Source organism: Copidosoma floridanum, unplaced genomic scaffold, assembly GCF_036245765.1.
Source record: "Copidosoma floridanum isolate Cflo_tuat_1 unplaced genomic scaffold, Cflo_Japanese_pri ptg000001l, whole genome shotgun sequence".
NCBI classification, from domain to species: Eukaryota; Metazoa; Arthropoda; class Insecta; order Hymenoptera; family Encyrtidae; genus Copidosoma; species Copidosoma floridanum.
Window position 1 is genome coordinate 5533333 of NW_028321878.1, and position 24307 is coordinate 5557639.

Consider the following 24307-nt stretch of genomic DNA (forward strand, 5'->3'; position numbering starts at 1 on the left):
TTGTCTTCTTGAATGGCAGCTCGTGCTCGCTATACTCTACTGTTACATCGAGAGATTGGGAACTACGAGATATTAGAGACGCTCCCGCGAGCTGGTAGCTTTCGTAAATCAATCCCTGGTTTTTTTTTTACCAGAAGGTTAAAAAGAGTTGTATCCGAGAAATAATAGGATGGACAAACGGTTGAAAAGTTTTGCGAGAGAAAAAACCATCTCGAGTCGTTTTTCTCATTTTCCAAGTATGGATACGCGCATGTGCGGATACTCCCCCGAGTCTCGGCCCAATATATATACTCTTGAAAGGGACCGACGCTGCACAAAACCCACGGAGCGACGTGTATTTACGCGAGTAAAACCGAGAATGTAGAAGGGAGATCGGCTCGAAGATCGGTAAGGGTAAGAAGCAAAGGGAATCGGAAAGAAGGAACGGGCGCCCGGGAAATAAGGGAGATAAACATAAGAGTTGGTAAAAGAGAGGCGAGGCGTCCTCCGCGGATCCTTAATCCTCCGGTCCTTCCCCCTCAGCGCACCTTCCTCCGGCCCGACGCTCTTATCTCGAGCGCGCGGTCTCTCGGCGCTGGAGCACCCTCCTCCCCCTTTCCCCTCGACGTATAGGTAATACACTCTCCCGGATATAATGCACGTACACCCGTGGGGAATACGCCGTGGCTCTTTTTGTGCACTGCGGGCGCGCACACGCCAACGAAGAACTTCCTCTCTCCCATGCCGTGCACCAGATAACGATCACCCGGTCACTGATCGAAATCGCCCCCCCCCCCATATAGCTCTTTTATTTTCCGTTTTCTTTGTATCCACCCTCGTGTGCACGGTACACACACACGCTCGTGTATACCATACACATTGGGTAATTAAAGGTCGCGGGTGCTTGCAAAAAATCGGCAAAAGAGATCGCATAGCGGGGGGTGGCGAAAAATCGTGTACCGCGTGACTAAAGTCGGTATACATGCACCCACGTCGTTTGTTCTCGACTCACACGTGACTAATTAAACCCCATGAATCTGCATGGATAGCGTATGCAAGGGTTTACAACTAATAAATGTTGTCATCTAAACAGAGAGAAATGTTGTCAATACCTTTAGTCGCAAAAAAAAAAAAAAAAAAGTTCAAACCCTTTGACGAGTGTATACACTCGCATGCACCGATCTCGTAAAGTAAGCTCCGCGTACAGTTGCAGCGCGATAGCAGCGATGCTCTGGCGCCTGTCGACCTACACTACCAAGAGAGAAGATCGACCGGAAAGAGCTAGGGAATGCACGTGCAATGTCAGACGTGTATACGTATATATATATATATAGGTGGTACTGCGCTTTTGACGAGGGGGAAAACAAAAATCCCCAACTCCTCGATCTATCAGCCTCTCGTATATCCTACACGTGTCCAGAGTCGCGACTAGTGTGTATACGCACGCAACGCTCGTTTTTTTTTTTTTTTTAAGCCATATCAGAGCAACTGTAGGTACATGTATATATATATATATATACATCCATGTGCATCGCGCATTTATCAAACGCCACGTCGTCCCTCTTCTCTTTGCTCTCGGACGTGTTCTCCCCGAGCTTCTTTCTCCCATTCGCGTGCACATATTCGCTTTCTGCCCCAGGGATAGCCATGTACACGTATATATTATGTGTGTTCCTCGGCGGCGCGCTTTATTTCTCCCGGCTCCTTTTTCCGTCCGTTCGCTCTCCCGCGAGTGGTCAGAGAGGGACTTTTTATCGCTCGGAGGATCGGAGGGGGGCCTTTTTTTTCTTCCGAGGCGCGCACGATGATGATTCGGCCCCTCGGAGTCTCGTTTTCGCGTGGGTGACTCTTTGGAGCCTCGCGGGGAAAACGCGTAGGTGCACCCGCACGCACAGATTAGCTGTCAATCATCGTTGCGAGGAAATAAATGCGCATCACTCGAGGTGAAAAAAAAAAATAAAGTCAAAATTCACCGTTCCCCGAGAGAAAACTCCCTGTCTCTCTTTTTTTCCGTATACTTACCCTACTGCCTAAGCTGTGTATGGTCGGTGCAGCGCGAAGGAACAAACAGCAGCGAAACAAAGGAGAGGAGGATCCTCGGACGCGAGAGGAGAAAGAGCCAACACCTGCTGCATTGTCTTCCCTTTTCACTTCTCGCTCCCTCTCTCTCTCTCTCTGTCCCAAGCTCTTTCTCTTCTTCTGCCTGTTGGCGTATTCGTACCTAGTCGCAGTGCAACAGACCTTGGGGACGCGAAAAAGGGCGCCAGAACACTCGTATGTATATATGTGTATATACACGCGTTTGGATGAACGTGACCTGCTGTTTGTACGCTATGTACGTCGGCGATCGCGTGATACGTATATAATATACGGTACAGTTGTCGAGTAGCTCGTCGAGGACTTTGCTCGTTTATACGTTTTGTCCCCCCACCTTTTTCTTCCACTTCATCTCTGTATGTGGACATTTTTTTGTACATCCTTACTAAGTACAAATGTATTTCTGATGCCCGGAATTGCACTTTTGCTGCAGTTCACCTTTCGATTTTGATACTCGCGGGAACTCCCACGAATACTTACTTACGAATGAATGAATGAATGAATAAATGAATGAACGAATGATTTAAGGGTGGCGAGCCGCGCCTCCACACACCTATAAATCCAATGACGGCTTTTCACGGGTAATCACAAGAGCATGTCTCACGTGGTTTCATTGCGTTGCGTGAGAGCTTTTTCGAAAATACTACTTACATGTATGTGCCCACACCTACGCACGCGTTGACGAAACTTTATAGCTACGTTTGTGAAATTGAAATTGTGATGAAAAAAAAAAAAAAAAAAAAAAAAAAAACTAACATTTTGCCATTGTTGCATTGTTACAGATCCCAACGGAGTCCTGAGACAACTCGCACCCAAGAGTGTCAGCAGCAGCGACGATGGCACCCGGTCCGCGGGAGCTCGTCAGCGACCCCACGTGGACGCACCTGTCCTCGGAATCGTGAGTACACCGGGGAAGCAACAACAGAGAGGACCCGGTGGTATGAGCTCGCCTCATCATGTTCGGCGCACGAGCCCTGCTGTCGACACCGAGAACTCCTGAACCGCACTTTGGTACTCTGGTGCTGCTGATCGCCCTGGTCTTCAATACCTGCCACGATGTCGGGGCCGACCTCAACTCGGAGTTTGTCAAGGGCAAAAGTGAGTTTTTTGGTGGTTTTGCAAGAACCTCGTTGGTGTTCGTCGCTTTCTGCGCACGTATCCCAGGATCGATAGAACGTGGAAAGCGGGGAACATCCTAAGGGCCATTTCCTTCATTCATTTAGTTTTTTAAGAATAATATATACCTTGGGAACATCGATCGATACACTCCATACATGCAAATATTGATTATTTCTGTTACTTGAATAATAATTTGATGATAATAATCAACAATAACTAGCTCAAGTTTGAGTTGTATTTCAGCCTCGACGTGACAACCGACTCGGAAAACATTCAGCTTTTGACGCGAGACTTTTTTTTTCCTTAAAATGATACGTTTCAGACGTACTGCACACACGCCATTGTAAAACAAGCTACGAAGGACACCTACGATTTTTCGAACGACACGTTGTGCATACTTTCGTAATAATACATATTCAAATTTACCGACACGAGGCGACACCACCACACACGTCTTTTGTACAACAACGACGTGGGTGTTGGAGGAAAAAAAAAAAGAGAAGCAAAACCCCTTCTCTCTCTCTCTTTCCCGGCATTTTTTGGAATCCCCCCCTTACATAAATAAAAGAGTATACCGTTTTCCCGGCCAAAAGAGCATAATTAGCCGTGCCACTTTGGACGCATGTGGCCATTATATGGATACTATATCCGTGGTCGTTTCGCGTTTAGAAAGTCTAAAGGAAGTGATGACAGTCTCGGGATCAATAAGAGTGTCTCTTTTGGACTGTGTGCGGTATCGTAAAAAGTGGGCGATACTAGAAACATGGTGTCCCTAAAAAAGTTAATTTAGTTATTCCGAAAAAATGGTCCCTCGGTGCTCATCCACCCTGATGTGGATCATTTGGATACCTATTATAAAAATTTGTGGTTCACTAGCGCACGAAAGAGTGTACAATTGAACTTTATGAGCATCGAAAAATCAAAATCTTTCCATCAGAATTATCTTAATATAGCATATGGAGTAAAAAATACATACGCCGCCCTTTCTTTAATTTTAAATTACTCTTCCCTGTCAGCAACACGTACGTATATATATATAATATAATGTAGCCCAATCGAGGCGTGAAATTCTCTCTCGGAATTTTTGCGCCTCCCCATCCCGTGTCTCTCACAATATTACTCTCCGTCAAAAAGCTAGACAATTCTCTCTCCTCCTCTGCTGTACGCTCATAAATATCAGAGTATTATACACGAGCAGTCACCCACCGCGGCGGGAAGTCTGCAGAGTGTGCTCTCAAAACGCGTGGGCCAATCTCTTTCTTCACGCATACAGTATATGCCCACATGTCTCGCGTGTGGGTTGGACAATGTATACACATACAGGTACAGGTTACACTCGCGGTTCAGGGCGTGACCCACATCGAACTTTACGATCGGTCGATAAAAAATAATACAACCCAGCGAGATTTTTCTCAAATCAGCTCAATGAGCTTTTCCACGCAGGTTGAAAACTATGGGCGTGCAACGCGCCCTCTGAATCGATTCGACAGCCTGTATAAGCGTGTGACGTAAGGTTCCATCGGGATTAGTTTACGGATGGAGAATTTTTTTTTTTTTTACATATTGTCACGAAATTCAGCATAGGGAGGAAAAGAAGTAAAATTTGCCAGGTCCTTGTGCCATTAGCAGATTTACGATCGACAGCGTTGTAAATCGGGAGGGAGGGAAAAAAACCCTGAGCGCGCAAGACTTTGGGATTGCCGCTTGATATGTTTATGTGCACAAATCCCTCCCTGCCCCATCCAACAAAGTCATCCGATTGACGGTAATCTGCGCGAGCGGGAGAAAAAGCACAATTAAAGCGGCAAGAGCATTCCGTCTCCATAAAGTTTCTTGACCGAGGATTAAAATTAAGAAAAAAAAAAAAAAAGGTACAACTCGTCCCGCGATGTGACAGTTATAACGTCGTGAGAGCCGTCGCTCGATTCGCGCCCGAAAAACGCGCTCTCCTCCTCCGTACCCGCATACAACTCCCCGGAGGCGCACGTGCCCGCGGCTTCACATGATAATGCAGCGTCTCTTGGCAATTATCTTTTTTCACCCCTTCAGTATCTCATTGCCCTTCACGTACCTCCATTCAGCTGTAAATTTATGCAACGTCCATTGCGCCCGTACGTCCGTATATTGTACACTTAATGCCGTGGAGGAAGAAATTCTTTGACGTACTTGTAAAAAAGCATTCGTTTTTTTTTTTTTTTTTTTTCCTTTGGTAAACTACAGTTGTTACGAACATGGTTATTATCAAACGGTATTGTTTGCTCTTGCGAGTAAATATATACACGTACCGATCTCGTATCACGCGGTCGATCGAATGCCTGTGCGTTTATGACCGATTAACCAACGCAAAAGTAACGCGCGCGCTCTCAAACGGATTATTTATCGGCAATGTGTACTCCCCGGCTCGCGACTTTTACGCGTTATTACGTTTTTTCCCCCTTGCAAATGCAAAAGTATACCAAGGTTTAACGATCCTGGCTATAACCAAACGAAACTTTATCCATGTCACTACAAAACTGCAACAAATTTAACATAAAGAAATGAAAAAAAAAAAAAAAAAAACATTAAAAATTATCCTAATCCCACGTTACTTTAAGAAAGTAGTAGCATAAAACAACAGATCCTATACACATGCATACACGGCTGCACAGCCGTTCACCTTCTCACGACTCGAGTCCTATATATACGACATAACATACTTGTACACACATGTATACACGCAAACACATACGCGCGCGCTCAAAAACCCTGCGATAGCATAACTCGCCGTCTCGTAAAAAAGAAGAAAAAAAAGAGTTGAAAGCGTGTGCGCAGGAGAGGTTTTTAGGAGCCCCCAAACGATACCTCATCTCGGGAAGGGAAACACCCCACACCCTTTGGACTCTGTACCATTAGAGTGATAAGAGCCACCGTGGGGGGTTGGGGCTTTTATATTATCCACGGAGACCGGCGATACAGGAAACTCTGTGGATTCTCTATACCGTGGAAGCGCGGGAGGGCCGAGAGATAGACGATGGGCGCTGAGTTATGGAATTTATCGCTGCTATTAGTAGAGCTTTTTAAACTTTTTTCTTTTTATTTTTTTTACTCCCCATGCAACAGTAGAGAGACGTGGAGGGCAAGGCAATTAAGATGTTCCCCAAGAGATTACAGGGTTGGCGCTGATTTCGCGATAGTTTCGCGACTCGCGCTCAAACGTATATATATACAATATACAGATCAGCGTCAGCTCCTCTGATGGGTGTGTAATAAACACGCGAGCGTGCAATAATACGTATACGTGGACTCCGGGGGTGGGGTGGGGGGAGTTATTCGATCCGCGATTAGGCAACGCTTGGCGAATTCTCCATCCACGCGAATCGAGAGAAGAAAAAAAAAAAAATCCATTCGGCCGGTCGGTATGTGGAGTAAAGTTTAATCGAGTCGTTAATAACGTCGCGCGGTGTATATCGAGCAACGCGACGATTGTGTCCGAGATTATAGTGCGGCTATATACAGAGAGGAAAAATCGGCTCGTCGTGTCCCCTTGCAATTGTCTCTGTAAAAATGAAATTGAATAATTATTGTACCCCCGATCTCGATCGCAGTCGTGATAATTTACACGCGCGCGTGAGCTCGAAAATATCGCTTGTCTCTTTGCTGCCCGGCCACTATAGATCGGCATGTCATTCTACGACTGTACTTTGCTCGAGAGGTGAGGAGGAGGAGGGAGAAACCCCAAGTGCAAAAAGAAAGAGCGGCACCGTTGCCACCATCAGCGATTAACTTCCGCAAAATCGGCGGAGCGCGAAAGACGAGCATCGCGACTTTTCAATCGCGCGGTAAACGAACGCGACGAGAGCATAAATATATACCAATCCCTCGTCTTGGGTGGCTCGTACATCTTCGCTTTCCCGTATCGCCTCATTTTTCATTTTTATCTCGTCCGTACAAATATATATATACCTACGCATACAAACCGGGTATCGCGAGTCGTCGATCTTTCAGAATCGATATCAGCCTCGTTTTGTGCAATACATCGTATATATACATGCACATTAGTTGGCAAGTTTACAGTACACCAACTTGTTGCGTTGTCAGAGCAGTTGAAAATAAACAGCGACGAGTCTTTATCGGGCGCATGCACACGCGTTTATATGTATATCAAGTCAGGTGTATGGCACTGCAATGTGTTTACGATTTTACCTTTTTTTTTTTTTTTTTTGTTTTCCTCTCCCAAAGGCAAGGAGGGGCTAAGGGGAAACGTTTTTATCGCGTCTACTTCTATCGTGTACACACTTACGCGTTGCGTACTCCAACTCCATCTGCGTTGTACTTTTTGCCGTGGCTAAAATACCCGACCAACTCGCGGTCCATTTGTACGCGTGTACTGTATATTGTATGGGTAGAAACTCAAAAACGCCTTGCCCGTGCATTTCTCGTCGTAAATATCGTAGATAAACGTGGAAAATTTAGGATAGCCGTGGCTGCAATCACACTGGGATTGTACAGCGAAATGCCTTCGAGCACCTGCTTGCACATTCGGATCCTGGGGGGAGAGTGAAAAAAAATTAGAAAAAAAAGCTGGTAGTACCGAGCGATCTCGAAAACGGATTGAGACGTCCGAGTCGTCGTACAAATACACATCCTCTCGCTGCTTTATCTCTCTCTGTTTTGCCTTTCTCCACCTCGCGCTTTCAATGATCTCCCTCCGTCTTGCGGTCGATGCCCATCGGTGAGTTCCGAGCACCGCTCGGCGACGATATTTCATTTACATGCGTAAGTGTGTATAACGCGGAGAGAGAGTCTCTTTTGCGAGAGACGCGCCGGCCAGCCTGACATTGCACGGCCGATGTTTGACGTCGCGGTGAACACGAGTTCGATTATTGCTCGACGACTCGAGAGCCAAACAGGGCAACTGGTTAATTTTTTTTTTTTTTTCTCCTTCGCTCGTACATCGCTCGGACGATGTCTCGGGATGTTATTATATGAGCGGTGGTACGGCCGGCGTGTGTATTATTTATATATACCTGTACCACCACAGTGTCTCGCTCTCGACGATTTCAAAGCTCATTTGAATTTTAATCTTATTGTTGTCGCTGCATCGGAGATTGAAGTATCTCGTGCGCTCGTGTTGTATACGCGAACGAGATCGGAGTAACGTTTTCACGAGGTTGTAGCGAAAAAATTTTTTCCTACAATTACGTGGTTGTCGGGAGATGCGAGACACTGAAATAACACATATCCCGAGACAACAGATGTAAAGTAGATACGACCTGTCCAGCTGTTGGGGAAAAAAGAAAGAAAGAAAACGGACCACCACCACTACTATATACCTCCAAAGAGTCAAGCGTCTCTGGATAGGCGCCCATCCGTCAATATTCGTGTACATGGTAAAATATGCGGAAAAAAGAATCTTGAAAAGCGATCTCGTTCGGATCCACAGGTGCTTGGCTCCCGGCAACTCGCTGCATTAGGTGCACAAGTGAGCGTTTGCCTTTTTGTTTCAAACGTCTAGCGATCAAAATCAACTCCGAGAGGAGGGATGGAAATGGAAAAAAAATAGACGGAGAAACCCAAGCGGCCTCGAGGATTTTTCGATGAATCACTGCGCACGGCAGATATAGCTTATGAAACTGACAGCTCTGAAAAATCGTTCGGCTTAATAAACGCTTTCCAGATCGCCCCCCCCCCCCCTTTGCCTCTAACTCCCCGGGAACGAAGCGATGTTAATTTTCGATAGCGCGCGAGATATCCCATGCAGGTACGTACTCTCCTGCTTGCCTCTTTTTTTAAAAATATTTTTGTATCCCCTGGAGGGTGTATTGACCAACACGGCCAATAAACGCGTGCACACGTATACCATCGAGAAGAGATGTTTCGTTTGTTTTATTCGTCTCACTCTTTCGTGTTTATCACGAGTGGAAAGTCATTGCGGATAAAGAGAATCAATCATTGTTTCACTCAGACGGTATACACGTGAATTACATCGATGGATTTTCAGTGGATGGATACTATAAATTTAAACGAAAAACTGGAAAATCAATTGGCACACGGTTGGTAAAGCCGACATAAACCGCGGTATAGGTGCTCGAGTTGGAGTTTCACGTCGAAAAATGTAAAGAGGCCGGTTAGAGGAGATCGCGGTCAAGTGGACGGTCGACAAACGACCTCCATTCGAGTATAAAATACAACAACCACATTAATTACTTCATTAATAATTGAAAAAAAAAATCATGTAAGTACACTCAAGCTGTGTGTAGGTAGGAAGCGGCTAACGAAAAGTTTATATATCGAGCACGGGGTAAGCTTTTCTCACGGGACGTCTTCTGTATACACGTATGAACGATGTGTGTTGTTGGAGGGGGAGGCATGCAAATGAAATTTTGCGTGCACACACAGAACACGGGCGAAGGAGAGATGGAGGCTCGGAAGCAGATGTTCTTCCGGGATCATGAGAAGAGCGTGTTTGAGCCTCGTGGAAGATTTTTCAATTTTCTTTTTTTTTCGTTTCCTCGCTCTTTTTCTCGTCTTTCCCTTTTTTCCTCCCCAAACGAGTGAAATAAAGACGATCGCGCTCGTGCGGGCGTCGAAATCTTCGGGCCGCACAATGGAAGGGAGGAAAGTCAGTTGTAAAGATTTTTCGAGCCTCGCAGATGCGGGAAATTCATATTTCGGAAGAATGGGCCCCGCGCGGAGGATTTTTCGCCGTGAGAAACATCACAGAGCCTCGGACATGCTCTTTTGTCGTTGTGATCGATTGTTGGTTTTTTTTTCCCCCCTACAGTGAAAATCGCCTTTTTCTCCAAAAACATTTAAATATTAAGCCGAATCGACAACAAAATGTTTAGTTATAATAAGCCCGTGTGTCTTTCTTTCAGCGATGAAAAAAATTAATAAAATAAACGACTATGCGAAATGGTAAGCATTATAAATCACACTTTCTCCCTCCGCGATTTTGATGATGATTTGATTTAAATGAGCAGGCTCGTGATCACTGATCCGGAAAAAAATCTGAGAATCAAGTTGTTCTTGAAACACGAAACAAATCAACGCCCGAAACTTTTGAAAAGCCAATCCTCGCAACAACACCATCAACGACGACAAAAAGGACGAGCACACGTCCTTCCCCCCTCCACCCCCGGATGCACCTCTTGCGTCAGAACAGGGCACGTTTCCCACGTAGCTCAACTGCACAGCGATGGCGCTAATGCATCCCGTATCCATATATTACCTATGTATAAACGTACTCCAACTCAATCTGCGTCCAGCGATCGCTATGGAGAATACTCGGCAGAAAAAGGAGAGCACACGAGTCCTTTCAGAAAGCACCGGTCCTGTCCGAAGATTCTCCCCTCCGGACAGAGGTCTCTCCCTTCTCTGCTTACGATCGCCCCCTCCCCCCACACACAAGCGAGAATAATAGATGCGGAGCACATACGTAATATTCCGTGGGCACAAAAAGCTAGCCAAATGCCAGAAAGATAGACTCTCGGGGGGCAGTATATAATATGTATACGTACGCACGCCCTCCCCGAGCTCCTTTTTACGCAGAAAAGCCAGCGGGAGGGCCCGCGAGTCATTGTAGCCAAGGCATCGATAGATCTGACGGCGAACAAAGGGCCGTAGGGGCCCTCTCTACCTCGTGAACCTTTTTTTTCTATTTTTTCTATTTTTGCACTCGCCGCTCTTCCCTCCTAGACTCTCTTCAAAAAAAAAAGAGCAGTGCTCGTGTGTATTGTATACACACACGGTTTCTTAACGAGATTCCTATGAAGCTCCGTGCCGCGTGCGCATTTTTCTTTTTAATCCCCACCCTCGACGGGGCCATTCATCCTTATCGAGATCATTAGAGCCGATAATTCAGCCGATCCGAGCTTTTGTTCCTTTTCCTCCTCTGTGGTATATACACGCAGGGTCCCGGCGTTTGGTGTACAGATTACGCGCGAAAGAGGAGAAAAAGGGGCCCCATCGGTCTTATTCGCGGACGATGATTTTTCAGATGTATTATCATCACGGCTCCTTCCTCGCGTTTTCACTCCTCGGTTAGATCGGCAACGAAAATCGAGCGACCGTGACTCGCTTGGTTTGGGCCCCTTGCGTGTGAATGTACTCCACCGCGACCATTGTCCAGCACACACTCGATTACTCGTTAAATTCACGCAACAAAGATCGGTATACGTATAAATCGCCCCGTCCCGATCATCTAATGGACCATCGATTCCATCTGTACACCGTGTATGAATAGATCACCCAAAAAGTATACGCACTCCAATTTTCGCCGCGCTTTCGCTCCGTACACGCGTATACATAGATTTACAGATCGAGCGCTCGCATTAAAAGCACATTAACCCGCGCTCGTTTCGAAAAGAGCCTCTCTCTCTCTCTCTCTCTCGCTCGCTCGCGCGATCGGCGCCAATTACATTTCGATGGCTGTACGCGGTGCGTGTTACAATCTCTCACACTTGTACACGTATCGCTGAGAGGCCAAAACTCTCTTTCTCCCTCTCGAGCGTATCTGCGCATGGATACATGTACATACACATACACCTAGTGCCTAAGAACGCTCGACTTGCAAATTACAGCCTCGTTAGGGACAATTTATGCCCCTCTCGGGATATCGCGCTGCTTTGGCAATTTGCAATTACATGACCGTGCACACATATTATAACCTATACGTATATACATGCATATGCCTATGTACTACACGAGCGTAAGCGTTACCATGGCCAAAAGTTTATCGCCGCGACGAAAGTATTTCGTATTATGGGTTTATCTGTAAAAGCACCGACCGCGGTTTGCCTTATATTTCATACCGAACGTGTATACATATTACATAGAACCGATAGCCCGGATAAATCAGAGCTTAAGAGAGCTCGAGCTCATTAATGTATACGCGCGACCATTGCGGGACGATTAGTTGTTTATACTCACCGCGTGTCTGTGGCTTATCGTAACACTGTCAATTTTTAACATCTCTCTCGCGTCCCTCTCTTCAACACAATGGCAAAGGTGATGGCTGTTTAATGGCCCGCTTGTAAATTTTGCGCTCGACAAGGGCTATACACGTCGATTTTTGCATAGTAACGACCGGCAATGTTCACTAGATCAAACGGGGTATACCCGTGGCACTGAAAAAATGGCTTTCGTCTCGGGTAAGGTCAAAAATTTATAATCACACGCAGATAATTCAATACACCGCAGTCCAGCTCTAAAATGTAATATCCGTCCGCATATAAATATACACGCGCCGCAATGATAATAACAACAAAGTTGGAGAGCTGCACCGGCCGGGATATTATTTCAATCCGGTGGCGGTGCAGTGGCTATTAAAATTGTTAATATCCCACGTGATAAGTTTTGCATCGCGTTGAAGGAAAGTGCCGGGGAGAAGCGATTACACACACACGCTCGTGCTCGTCGAAAAGTGCCTTTTAAGCGATGGGCACGAAAGGGGGAGAGAAAAAAAAAGACCCCGGCAAAGACGACCCGAGGAAATATTCAATTTTCTGGGCAATCTGCCTTAATGCTCCCCGAGCCTTTCATTTACACTCGGGCGCAAAAATTAAGCCCAGCCTCGCCTCCGGACGCAACCGAGGGAGATGATCTCGGGGAGGGATTGAAAAACAAAAGCATACGTATAACGTGTATACATGTAAGGAGTTTAATTGCGCCAGTCAGGATCGTTTAATGCACGTTATTTCGAATTTGAGGTTCTGACAAAAAATAACAGAAAAAAACCAAGGGCACGGGCAGTTTGAGGGATTTCACTTTTTTCCTTCCACGAGCCCTGTCACTCCGAAGTACAGTGAAAAACCACGTACGCACACACAACAAATGACGAATGCAAAATTGAGGTGTATATAATACCCATTCAAAGTTAAAATGTATATAAATAACTAAATCTGCACGCGGACACGCGTAAAAGGAAAACTCGTTTCGCGCTCTCGCGTGTACTGCTGCAGGTACGTATAAGATACCCGTGCACTCACGCACCTATATACGCTCGAAAACGCATTTGTTAAGTGTCAGAGCGGAGTATGGGTATGTATACTGCAAGTAAAAGAAGAAGACGAAAAAAGATTGGAAAGGCGCGCAATAATAACGTAGCTGCGAACAAAAGGTAAAAATAAATGAAGCCGAGAAAGAATTTCTCTCTCTCGTATACCCTTGGAGTTTGCTCTTTGGGGGGGAAAGGGAACAGTGGTGGAAAGGACAGCCAAGGTGTGCATAATACTTGGTTGTACGCGAAAAAAAAAAAAAAAAAAAAAGAGTATAATAGAGAGACGGGGATGCTGGAGGTGCAAACTGATAGACGAAGGAGAGAGAGAGAGTGGAAGAGGAGCATTTATCTGTACGCAAGATGGGGGTACGTATACACATAGTGTTGGACACGCGTATACATATACGCGCAGCGAGAAAAGAGCGAAGAAGAGGGAGACGAGCAGGTATAATGGTCCTTCGGAGGAGAGCGCGAGAAGGGAATACCGAACGAAGGAGAGGACGACGGAGGAGCAATTGTAGAGCGCGTTGTTGCGTTCGCGCCCCGAAGGTGGAGGGAACAAAGCGCATTCCATGCTCCCGTCATTTGTTCCTTGTCCATATAGGTCCTCTCTTGCTCTTTCTCATATATTCCTCTCTCTCCCTTTCGCTATACTCACGCATGTTGCGTCCCAGACGATGCAGGTACCTACCACCTCGATCCAAAAGCCTCCTTATTATCATCATTATTTCCACGCGTCTGAGGCTGAATTATTGTTCACGGCAATCACTCCTCCTTCTTTTCTTTTTTTTTCACCTTTTACTTTGCTTCTCTTTCTTCCTTTTTTCATTCAAGTGCAGCCGAAATCAAAACGTGTCGACAGCTCTTATTGTACGTCCTCTTTTGACGAATGCGCGGGGCACGAGTGCACTCGGTGATCAATATACAAGAGATTCTATTGCATCGATCGATTTTTTTAAATTTTTCTTTCCCTTGTATCCTTGTACGCGAGCTTTCACTCGGACAGCACAAGCTAAACTAATCAGGCAGCGGCACTTGGCGTCGTCATTAGGCGTGTGAATATGTTTCTCGTCAGCATGAGCTCGATGTGCGCGGGAGAAAAGCCGACTCGCGGAAAATGATTTGTCGCTGAACGAGCCAAGCTGTGGTGACGGGAAACGGTGAATGTGACTGGGGAAATGTTAAAAAGGCCATAAACCACAATCCCCATTTCGCGTTTCTTAGGGATACAGAGATTTTTTTTCTCTCTCCAAAAGCGTGGCTAATTTTTTAATCGACTCGTGAAATTCTTCGGCTCTCCAACTTGTTGGTTGGTTGTTATTTTTTATTTTATGGTTTCTCGGTACGGAGCAAGTATAGGTGGAGAGTGTAGAAACAATTTTTATTTTGGCGAATTTGAAGATCATTGCATGGTTTTTTTTTTTTTCTTTTTTTTTGCAACCGTCGTTCGGGGAAAAAGAAGTGGTACTTGAGGAATGATAATCGTGAGGCTGAAAATACACATGCCTTCTTCGTAAAGCTTATTTTTTAAGAGGAGTGGTTTCAAGGTAGGATACTTTGCGGAAACTCTTCGTGAAAAAAAAAAAAAAAAAAAAAGAGTAATGTAAGTGATTGTCCGTATCCATCCGATCGCAAATCGTGCACAATATAATAAAAGCTGTCGCAATTTGAGTATATAATACGTATATAAAAAAATCACTTCCCCTCGGATACACTTTTTCTTCCTCCGCTATACTCCCATTGTTTCGTTTTTGCTCGGCCCTTCCCTAAATTATTGTTTACGCAAGCCAAGAGCACAACATGTGCTGCATCGGATATATATATATTTTTTTTTCCCCGACCTCACCTTTTTTCTGCCTCTTCCGAGAGATACATATATAGAGACAAGATGACGCCCAATGGTTATTTCGCGCCTCTGGTGCGCGAAGCCCCTCATTTGTGAAGCCTCGGGTTTTTCGGACCGGCTCCGAAAGGGAGAATATAAGTGAAACTATACATATATACCCGGGGTAGCCATTAGCCTCGTGGGGAGGAGATTATTACAGCGCTGCCGTAGGCGGCTCTCTTGTATGATTTGCGCGAGATTGCGAGAGCCCGTTCCCTCAACAACGATGGCTTTTATCTCGTGTCCCCCTCCCGAGACCCATACGAGGGGTACATATTAATAGCGCGTTTAGCAAAACACTAATGCGAGAGAGTTTCGCGGAAATGTGGATTTGTCGCGCGCGTTTTTATGGATAATTATGGAAATAAAAAAAAAAAAACCCTTGCTCGTTATTTAGCTTCGTTGAAACCTAATCGATGATTGCACTTGGAGGAAGAAAAACGCTTATCCAGACCGTGTTAAACAGGTCGATCGGCATCCATCACCCTCGCGAGAAGCCTCTCTTTTTGTTCGGTACGTATCTTCATGTGTACTGTGCACAGCGCGCAATTTAGTCGAGGGAGACCTTCGTTACGACGCGGTATGATTATTATTAAAAATTTCTCTCGAGGCGCACGCAGGGGAGCCGAGAATCGTTTCTCGCGCGAGTGTCCCGAAACGACGACGCCGCGGGCTGCCGCGAACCGCATATCAGAGAGAGAGAGAGGGGCGCTGTGGGTATACGATGGGTGATGGTGCGCCCCTCGGTATAAGGTATACATAAGTATCGGTGTTTACGGGCTCGGATGAATGGCGCCGGCTGGAGCACACCGACGACGATGGCCATGTACGCACACGCGCATTTGCAAGGTAATAATACGTTCCGAGGGGAGGGTCTTCCCTCTAATGGGGGTCCTAAAGTGCCGCGTAAAAATCTCTCTCTGCGGCGGCGTTACACCTCTCGGGAGAGGAAAAAGATACGGGATGCTGCCTTTGGTTTTAGAAGTGTTATCGGTTGCTGCAGCGCACACCATACGGATGTAAATAAAATACCTATCGGTGTCTCTTTTATGGGCACTCGCATGCGGTGTGGTCGTCCCGGGCATCAATAAAAAGAGTCACGCTTCAATCGGCCTCGCTCCCCCCCGACCGTCTCGGACAATAGCCGTGAAAGGAGTTAAGGGGCAACAAACACAAAAAAAACCATCTCTCGTAGCTATTCTTTTATTTTTTCCTTTTTTCATCACCCTCGAAATGCCTTCCATGCCCCAGGCTTCTCCGTATGAACAGTACGCCGCGACAAGTGTTTTCTTTGTTTCGCGCTTCTCTTACATGCAGTCGTGTGCTTCGAAAGGAAAAAAAAAAAATGCCAACCCTTCGGGACGCCTGACGGATGTATACGGGTCTCGTTAAAAGCCCGCGAAAATCTGACCGCTGCGTGATTACAGGCCGAGGCAGCCGCCGGATCCTCCAATTGCCCCGTTTTCTCTCTTTCGCTCCGTTTGCCGAAATTTACGGACTTGCACACACGCCCTGTAAACCGTGCATCGGCCCCAAAATTACACCAAAAGCCGTGTGTTACGTGCTCGTCGTCAGCTGTTTTTTTGTTTTTGTTTTTTACGCTACTCCAGAGCTGTTTTGGTCTTACAAAACTAATGGACGCGCGTTGAGGTGCGGCAGGAGCAATTGCAAGGTGTCGACTGTTGTACAAGCTGTATCGTGTGTTAATTAACAGAAAAAAAAGCTCGTGACTAACGTTTGGATGATTTTTCTTTCTCCATCGACAATCAAATCGCCCCAACGGATAACAATCACAAGACAAACTTGGAGTCGTCGTGGATGGTCATTACGTATACATGGGTAGGGGAGCGCCGGTTGTATATGTACACTAATTTACGGCTGTCTAGCCTAAGCAAATGAGGCAGGAGGCGCCTGTCGCCGAAAGCGGCGCGGTGCACTTGGCCGTTCTCGGCTTTTGCTTGATTATCGGTGCAATTAAATTTTACGCCAGCCGCGTATATAAGTACAACGAAGCCGATGGAAAACTGGAAACCGGATGTGTGGGCTCTCTACGCGTGTACCTTGATGCGTTTTGCGGATAACCGAGTGGACTTGGGCGGGGAAAACGAAAGCGTACATTTTTTTTTCCCCATCCTCCCCTTATTCCAGCGCATCCGCACGCGTGGTGTAAATAACCACGATAATTGACCATTAGATGAGCACTTTTCAAGTACACACGTCGAAGGATTCGCGTGATTTTAATTGCCAAAGATCATCACTGATATTATTTCATATCGAACGCGAGTAGATATATGTTCGTAGGGAAAAAATAAATTCCGGAGCCTCGACGGCGGCACACAGCGTTCCGAGAGTATCAGGTGCTTTTAATTAGCGATCGGCCTCCTTTTTTCCCCCTCTATCCACGCTAAATACCCCGTCTGACCCATCTCGGCTGTTTCTACTTGATTATCTTTTTTTTTCTCAGTCACGTACGGGGCATTTTTTTGTTTTTGTTTTTTTGTTTCCCAGCAAACAAGCCGGCACGTTTGTAGTGCGCGCAATTCATCGATGAGTGTAATTGCGTCCTTTTTTTGCCTCGCACGGTGTAACTGCACGGCCGATATATATTAGCGTCGAGCGAACGTGCAGGAACGCCGTGTGGCACAGTACGCCATCAGTTACGCTCGTTTGTAACTTTCGGTTCTCGAACCCGAGGAACACGTGTTTTCTGTTCATCCCCAAAATGGCCTCGATTGGCGACGATTGTTACCGCCCGGTACACCGTATTGTCCTCATACCCAGGGAGAAAAACATCAACTAGCGGCTACACGGTAATAACACCGCGTGTGACGATCTTCATCGACTAGTCCCACCAGCGTTGACAACCAAAGTGCATGCAAAACTTGGTTGCACACAGTCGCTCGAGGCGACAACCCGTCCAATGGATCCTCAAGCGCGGAACTGTCGTTAGAGGCAGACATGGGTCCGGGTCCAGCGAAGCTTTGCGAGGGTGGGATGATCGTCGTTGCTGATGGGTTGTATGTTCTCGCGAAATGGCCCTCGTTTGTCGCTCAAGGGCTCGTCGTTTTGCGAGAGCTTAAAGCGACTCGGCACCGTTGTTGCCCCGAAGTGATTTTCTTTTTTCAATCTATAAGTATAGACGGGACGAGCGGTAAATCAATAATCAGCAAACATTTCAGCGAATGGGGCGAAACTAAAAATGGTCACCCGAGAGTACCAACATCACTGAGCTTCTTATCCGAAACTAGTCGCTTACGTGTATAATATACGGTAAGCCTATATAATGGGATGCTGTACAGTACACGTCTGCGACTCTCGCTCTTATGGAAGTGGTTCGCCCACCTTACCAACAACCTTTCGTTGTGTAGTTGTGTACGTACACACAATTACTTGTAGCTCTGCTCGTGTGCGTGGATGTACGTGAATACGATTTCAGGCCTAGAAGGAAGAAAGCCATCGGTATGGATATACGTGGAGGTGCATCTCGCGGAGTCGCGCGCGCGTCCAGCCGAGCCGATGTGGGTGGGTTTGGAGAGTTTCCATTAATGCTTTATCTCGTGTATTTATTCCAGGTATATCTGTGGCCTCTTCTTTTTATTTTTTTATTGCTATTATGTTTTCTGACTAGTTTTTCTGTTTTTTTTTTTTTTTTTTTTTTTTTTACTACCCGTCCTCATTGTAATGATGCCTGTGTTCATTTGTTGCGTATAAAAAACTTTTCCTTTTTTTTTTTTTACTGTTTAAAAATCTCTTACTAGTTAAAAAAACACTTTCTGCGTCACATACGTCGCCAAGTGGGTAAAAATATGACTCTGGTATCGGCACGAAAGTAATATCTGTGCTCGAGTCGACTGTTACGACTACTCGAGACACCGTTTCTCTCCTGAAATAGTAGAAAATTCTTTGAAACCAGATAAAAAAAAAAAGAAAGAAAGAAAAAAAACATTTGTAATAAGGTCGTGCGAAATATGAAATAAGTAGTTCGGAAGTCCTTCTCTATACCCACGTATAAACTCTCAGAACTGGTCTTTCGTCAGCCAACTAGTTTTTCATTACACTCATTACTCGTATCGTGCACGTATGGTCCCCAGTATTTTCTAATCAGAATCTGGGAATAAGAACCCAAATATTTTATATTTTTTTTGCATCACGATTGCCGTCGCGCATACATGCACGCACTCAATGAACCACCGAAGCAGAAAATCACGCAAAAGAAAAATTTTTCATCGACACTTACGAGCTGGTATACTTTGACAAACAGAAAACGTAGGTGTCCAACAGCCGTGTAAAGGTATACTCTCTCTCACAAGCTGACAATGGGTGTTGGGTAATTTGTTGGCCGTCAGGTTCCCTTTGATTTTAATATGAAAGTCTCTCTCAGCCAACGCAAAGATCGCTTGCAGATCTGAAATATCATTGAACGTAATATATTATAATTAAAAAAGAAAAAAGAAACTAAACCGGTTTTCTTTCTCTGAATTTCAGTTTGTATCGGAACTAATGGCCGGCTGTCGGTGCCGTCCAACAAGGACCACCACTACCGTAACCTCCGGGACCGATACACCAACTGCACGTACGTCGACGGCAACCTCGAGATCACCTGGCTCCAGGGCAAGGATTTCGACCTCAGCTTCCTCCACCACATCCGCGAGGTCACCGGCTACGTCCTCATCAGTCACGTCGACGTGCCCAAGGTCGTGCTACCCCGGCTGCAGATCATCCGCGGCCGAACCCTCTTCAAGCTCAACATACAGGAGGACGAGTACGCGCTCTTCGTCACCCTCTGTCAGATGTTCAACCTCGAGATGCCGGCGCTCAGAGGTACAAGTTTTGTCCGACATCCATACATACATGTATACCGTTAGATTATCCAAAATAAGAGAAAAATTAAAATTACCTCCTCGTGACATCGTCCACAGACATTCTTAACGGGAGCGTGGGCATGTTCGACAACTACAACCTGTGCCACATAAAGACCATCAACTGGGACGAGATAATAACGGGGCCGGGGCGCAACTACACGTACATCTACAACTTCACGTCCCCGGAGCGGGTGTGCGGTTGCGACAACAGCTGCGAGCAGGGCTGCTGGGGCGATGGGCCCGAGAACTGCCAGCGCTTCTCCAAGACGAATTGCTCGCCCCAGTGCTGGCAGGGCCGGTGCTTTGGACCCAATCCACGCGAGTGCTGCCACTTGTTCTGCGCGGGGGGCTGCACCGGCCCGAAGCAGAGCGACTGCCTCGCTTGTAAGAACTTTTACGACGACGGGGTCTGCACCCAGGAGTGCCCGCCCATGCAAAAGTACAACCCGACCACGTACTCTTGGGAGACGAATCCGGACGGGAAGTACGCGTACGGGGCGACTTGCGTGCGCAAGTGTCCGGAGCACCTGCTCAAGGACAACGGGGCGTGCGTTAGGTCGTGCCCACCGAAGAAGAAGGCGGTGAACAGCGAGTGCGTGCCGTGCGAGGGTCCGTGTCCAAAGACGTGCCAGGGTGTAAGCGACAGCTCCAACGAGGGCTGGGTCCACTCGGGCAACATCGACAGCTTCAAGGACTGCACGATCATCGAGGGCTCGATCAGCATCCTCGACCAGAGCTTCAAGGGCTACCAGCACATATTCAGCAATTTTTCGTTTGGCTCGCGCTACGAGCCCATGCACCCGGACAGGCTCGAGATCTTCAGCACCCTCAAAGAGATCACCGGCTACCTGAACGTACAGGCCGATCACCGGGAGTTCAAGAACCTCTCGTACTTCCGGAACCTCGAGGTCATTGGCGGCCGGACCCTCACCGAGCTCTTCTCGAGTCTCTACATCGTCAAGTCGTCCCTCGAGTCGCTGGGGCTCAGCTCCCTACGGAAGATCAACTCGGGCGGCGTCGCGATACTCGAGAACAGGCAGCTCTGCTACGCCGAGACCATCAACTGGAACAAAATTCGAAAGTCCTCGGACCACGGGAACCTCATACAGAAGAACAAGAACGAGACCGATTGCAGTAAGTGTTCATCATCACGATCCTATTTATCTGCAGTACTTGTGAAATAGAAATCATTTCTGATTTTTTTTTTTTTTTTTTTTTTTTTTTTTCTCTCTATACGCAGTCAACGATAGCTTGGTTTGCGACGAGCAGTGCTCGCGCGAGGGCTGCTGGGCCCCGGGGGCCGAACAGTGCCTGTCCTGCAAGAACTTTATGCTGGGAAACGTCTGCGTCAGGGACTGCAACGCACCTGGGTAAGCACACACTCGACAAATTTTTCCATTACTTGTTGTTTCACATGAATATACTAACAACCTCGACGTGTACGTTAACTGCCTACCGATGAAAGACCGCCGGGTAAGATGTCGTATCGATATCTAGCTCCTTTTTTTTCCTGATTTTTTTTGTTGTCGTTTGTCACGTATATGCGAGCACGATCTTTGATTTTTGCGCTTCTTTTGTCGCGTCACAATCATGCGAAACAATAAATTAATCGAACAAACGCAGTATCTACCGAGCGGACGACAAGAGCTGCAAGCCGTGCCACGAGGAGTGCAACGGCACCTGCACGGGCCCCACGGCCGAGGACTGCGAGTCGTGCAAGCACGTGCGCGACGGGCCCTACTGCGTTGCCTACTGTCCAGTCTCAAAGTACAGGGAGAACGGCCAGTGCTACGAGTGCCACAAGAACTGCGTCGGCGGCTGCGACGGCCCGGAGAACAACATCGGGCCCAACGGCTGCCACAGCTGCGAGAAGGCCATCGTCAACAGCGACTTTGAGCCCGAGGTCTGTCTGCAGAAGAAGGAGTCCTGTCCCGACGGTAAGATATCACATATATACATACAATGGAAATGACAAACAACTGCAGTTGCAATGAATATAAACAATGTTTCGTGATCATCGTCATTGTAGGCTACTACTACGAGTGGGTGAGCCCCCAGGAGCAGGGTAACCTACAGCAGTTGGCAGGGAAGGCGGTCTGCCGCAAGTGCCACCACCACTGCAACAAGTGCACGGGTTTCGGGACCCACGAGCAGGTCTGCCAGGAGTGCGCCAAGTTCAAACGGGGCGAGCACTGCGAGGAGGAGTGCCCGGCCGACCACTACGTCGAGCCGTACAGCCAGCTCTGCCAGCCTTGTTACCCGGAGTGCCGGGGCTGTTACGGCCCGGCGCCCCACCAGTGCCAAAAGTGCCGCAACCTCAAGATGTACGTCGAGGATGGCGATCCGAACGACAACACCACGGCCTTCAATTGCACGGACCTCTGTCCCCCCGGCTACCCGTACAAGCTCTTCTCGGCCGACAACGACCTCTACTGCTCCCAGGAGCCGGACGAGCAGCAGCACCACCAGGAGTTGAGGCCCGCCATACTCGGGGGCCTGGCCCTCTTCGTCGTAATGTTGCTCGTGGGCGTGGCCTTTTGCGTCTGCCAGTACCACAGTTTCAAGGCCAAGGAGAAAACGGTCAAGATGACGATGGCCCTGACGGGGCTCGACGATAACGAGCCACTGAGGCCAACGGGCGTCAAGCCGAATCTCGCCAAGCTGCGCATCATCAAGGAGGAGGAGATGCGCCGGGGTGGTATCCTGGGCACCGGTGCTTTTGGCCACGTGTACAAGGGCGTGTGGGTGCCCGAGGGCGAGACAGCCAAGATACCCGTGGCCATCAAAGTCCTGCACGAGGGCACCACCAACGCTTCCAAGGAGTTCCTCGACGAGGCGTACATCATGGCCTCGGTCGACCACCCGAATCTCGTTCAACTGCTAGCCGTGTGCATGACCTCGCAGATGATGCTCGTGACGCAGTTGATGCCTCTAGGCTGTCTCCTCGACTTTGTCAAGCAGAACCGGGACAAGATCGGCTCGAAGCACATGCTCAAGTGGTGCACCCAGATTGCCCGGGGCATGGCCTACCTCGAGGAGCACAGGCTCGTGCATCGGGATCTCGCGGCACGCAACGTCCTCGTCAAGAACGGCAACACGGTCAAGATCACGGATTTCGGGCTGGCCAAGCTCCTGGACATCGACGAGGAGCAGTACAAGGCCGCGGGCGGCAAGATGCCGATCAAGTGGTTGGCCCTCGAGTGCATCCAGCACCGGATCTTCACCCACAAGTCCGACGTTTGGGCTTTCGGGATCACGATCTGGGAGGTCCTCACCTATGGCGGCAAGCCGTACGAGAACGTCTCGGCCCGCAACGTGCCCGAGCTACTCGAGAAGGGCGAGCGACTGCCCCAGCCGGTTATATGCACCATCGACGTCTACATGATAATGATCAAGTGTTGGATGCTGGACGCGGAGTCGCGGCCGAGCTTCAAGGAGTTGGCCGAGGAGTTTGACAAGATGTCCAAGGACCCCGGCAGGTACCTGGCCATCGAGGGCGACAAGTACATGAGGCTGCCGACATACGTGCTCCAGGACGAGAAGGAGATGATCCGTAGTTTGGCCACGTCGATAGCCGGGGACCACGAGTCGGCCCTGGTCGAGGCCGAGGAGTACCTGCAGCCAAAGTGCCGGGCCCCGCTGCCCCCGAACTTCCTCTCGAGCAACACTTCGGGCCCGACGCCACCCGGCACGCCCGTCAAAACGTGCTGGTCCAACGGGACCTCCCTCAGTACCGACTCGCCCACGCCCCAGAACCAGCAGAACTGGAACCGCGAGTTGCTGAGGTACGGGGCTGCCGCGGCGGCTGCGGCGGCTGCCATGGCGCGCGCCAATCACGGCGCCGGGGGTAGCTCCGCCGGGGGCAACTCTGGCCCGAGCACCAGTGCCCACGAGGGTGGACAATCCGGTAGCCTCCAACGCTCGCGCCACTACGGCTACATGAACGGACACTGCGGCCAGCAGCAGATGATGGCCGGAGGGACCGTCGGATCCGAGTCGGGAGGCTCGAGGTACTGCTCGGACCCCCTCAAGATGGTCGGCGTCAGAGGTAAGGGATTCATTCTTTTCGTACTCTCTCTCTCTCTCTCTCTCTCTCTCTCTCTCTCTCTCTCTCTCTCTCTCTGTCATCCGCGACGATATTTGTGAATGACTTGTAACGTGGTTACTTTGCCATCAGATTGCGACGTGACGGATGACGGCTTTGCGTCCGAGGGCGCGACGCACCAGCAGGCCCAGGTCGGCGGGGTGAAGCTCGACCTGCCGGTCGACGAGGACGACTACCTGATGCCGTCGCCCCAGCTGCCAGCCGCCAAGACCCAGTACATGGATCTGATAGCCGAAGCCAACTCTGCAGGTAAGCATCTTCGGCTTCGTTGATTCGTGTGT

General features: G+C 48.2%; 1 protein-coding gene across 1 annotated transcript in view; it reads left to right on the top strand.

The window, feature by feature from the left end:
- The window catches only part of Egfr (epidermal growth factor receptor), a 57970-nt gene that overhangs the window by 30846 nt on the left and 2817 nt on the right, over positions 1 to 24307 (top strand). Inside the window, exons 3-9 of the mRNA XM_089593921.1 lie at positions 2859 to 3174; positions 19545 to 19880; positions 19979 to 21055; positions 21162 to 21291; positions 21545 to 21858; positions 21951 to 23969; positions 24099 to 24275. Coding sequence (XP_089450047.1) covers positions 3033 to 3174; positions 19545 to 19880; positions 19979 to 21055; positions 21162 to 21291; positions 21545 to 21858; positions 21951 to 23969; positions 24099 to 24275 — 4195 coding nt within the window. The 5' untranslated portion in view covers positions 2859 to 3032. The remainder of the gene's footprint in view (positions 1 to 2858; positions 3175 to 19544; positions 19881 to 19978; positions 21056 to 21161; positions 21292 to 21544; positions 21859 to 21950; positions 23970 to 24098; positions 24276 to 24307) is intronic.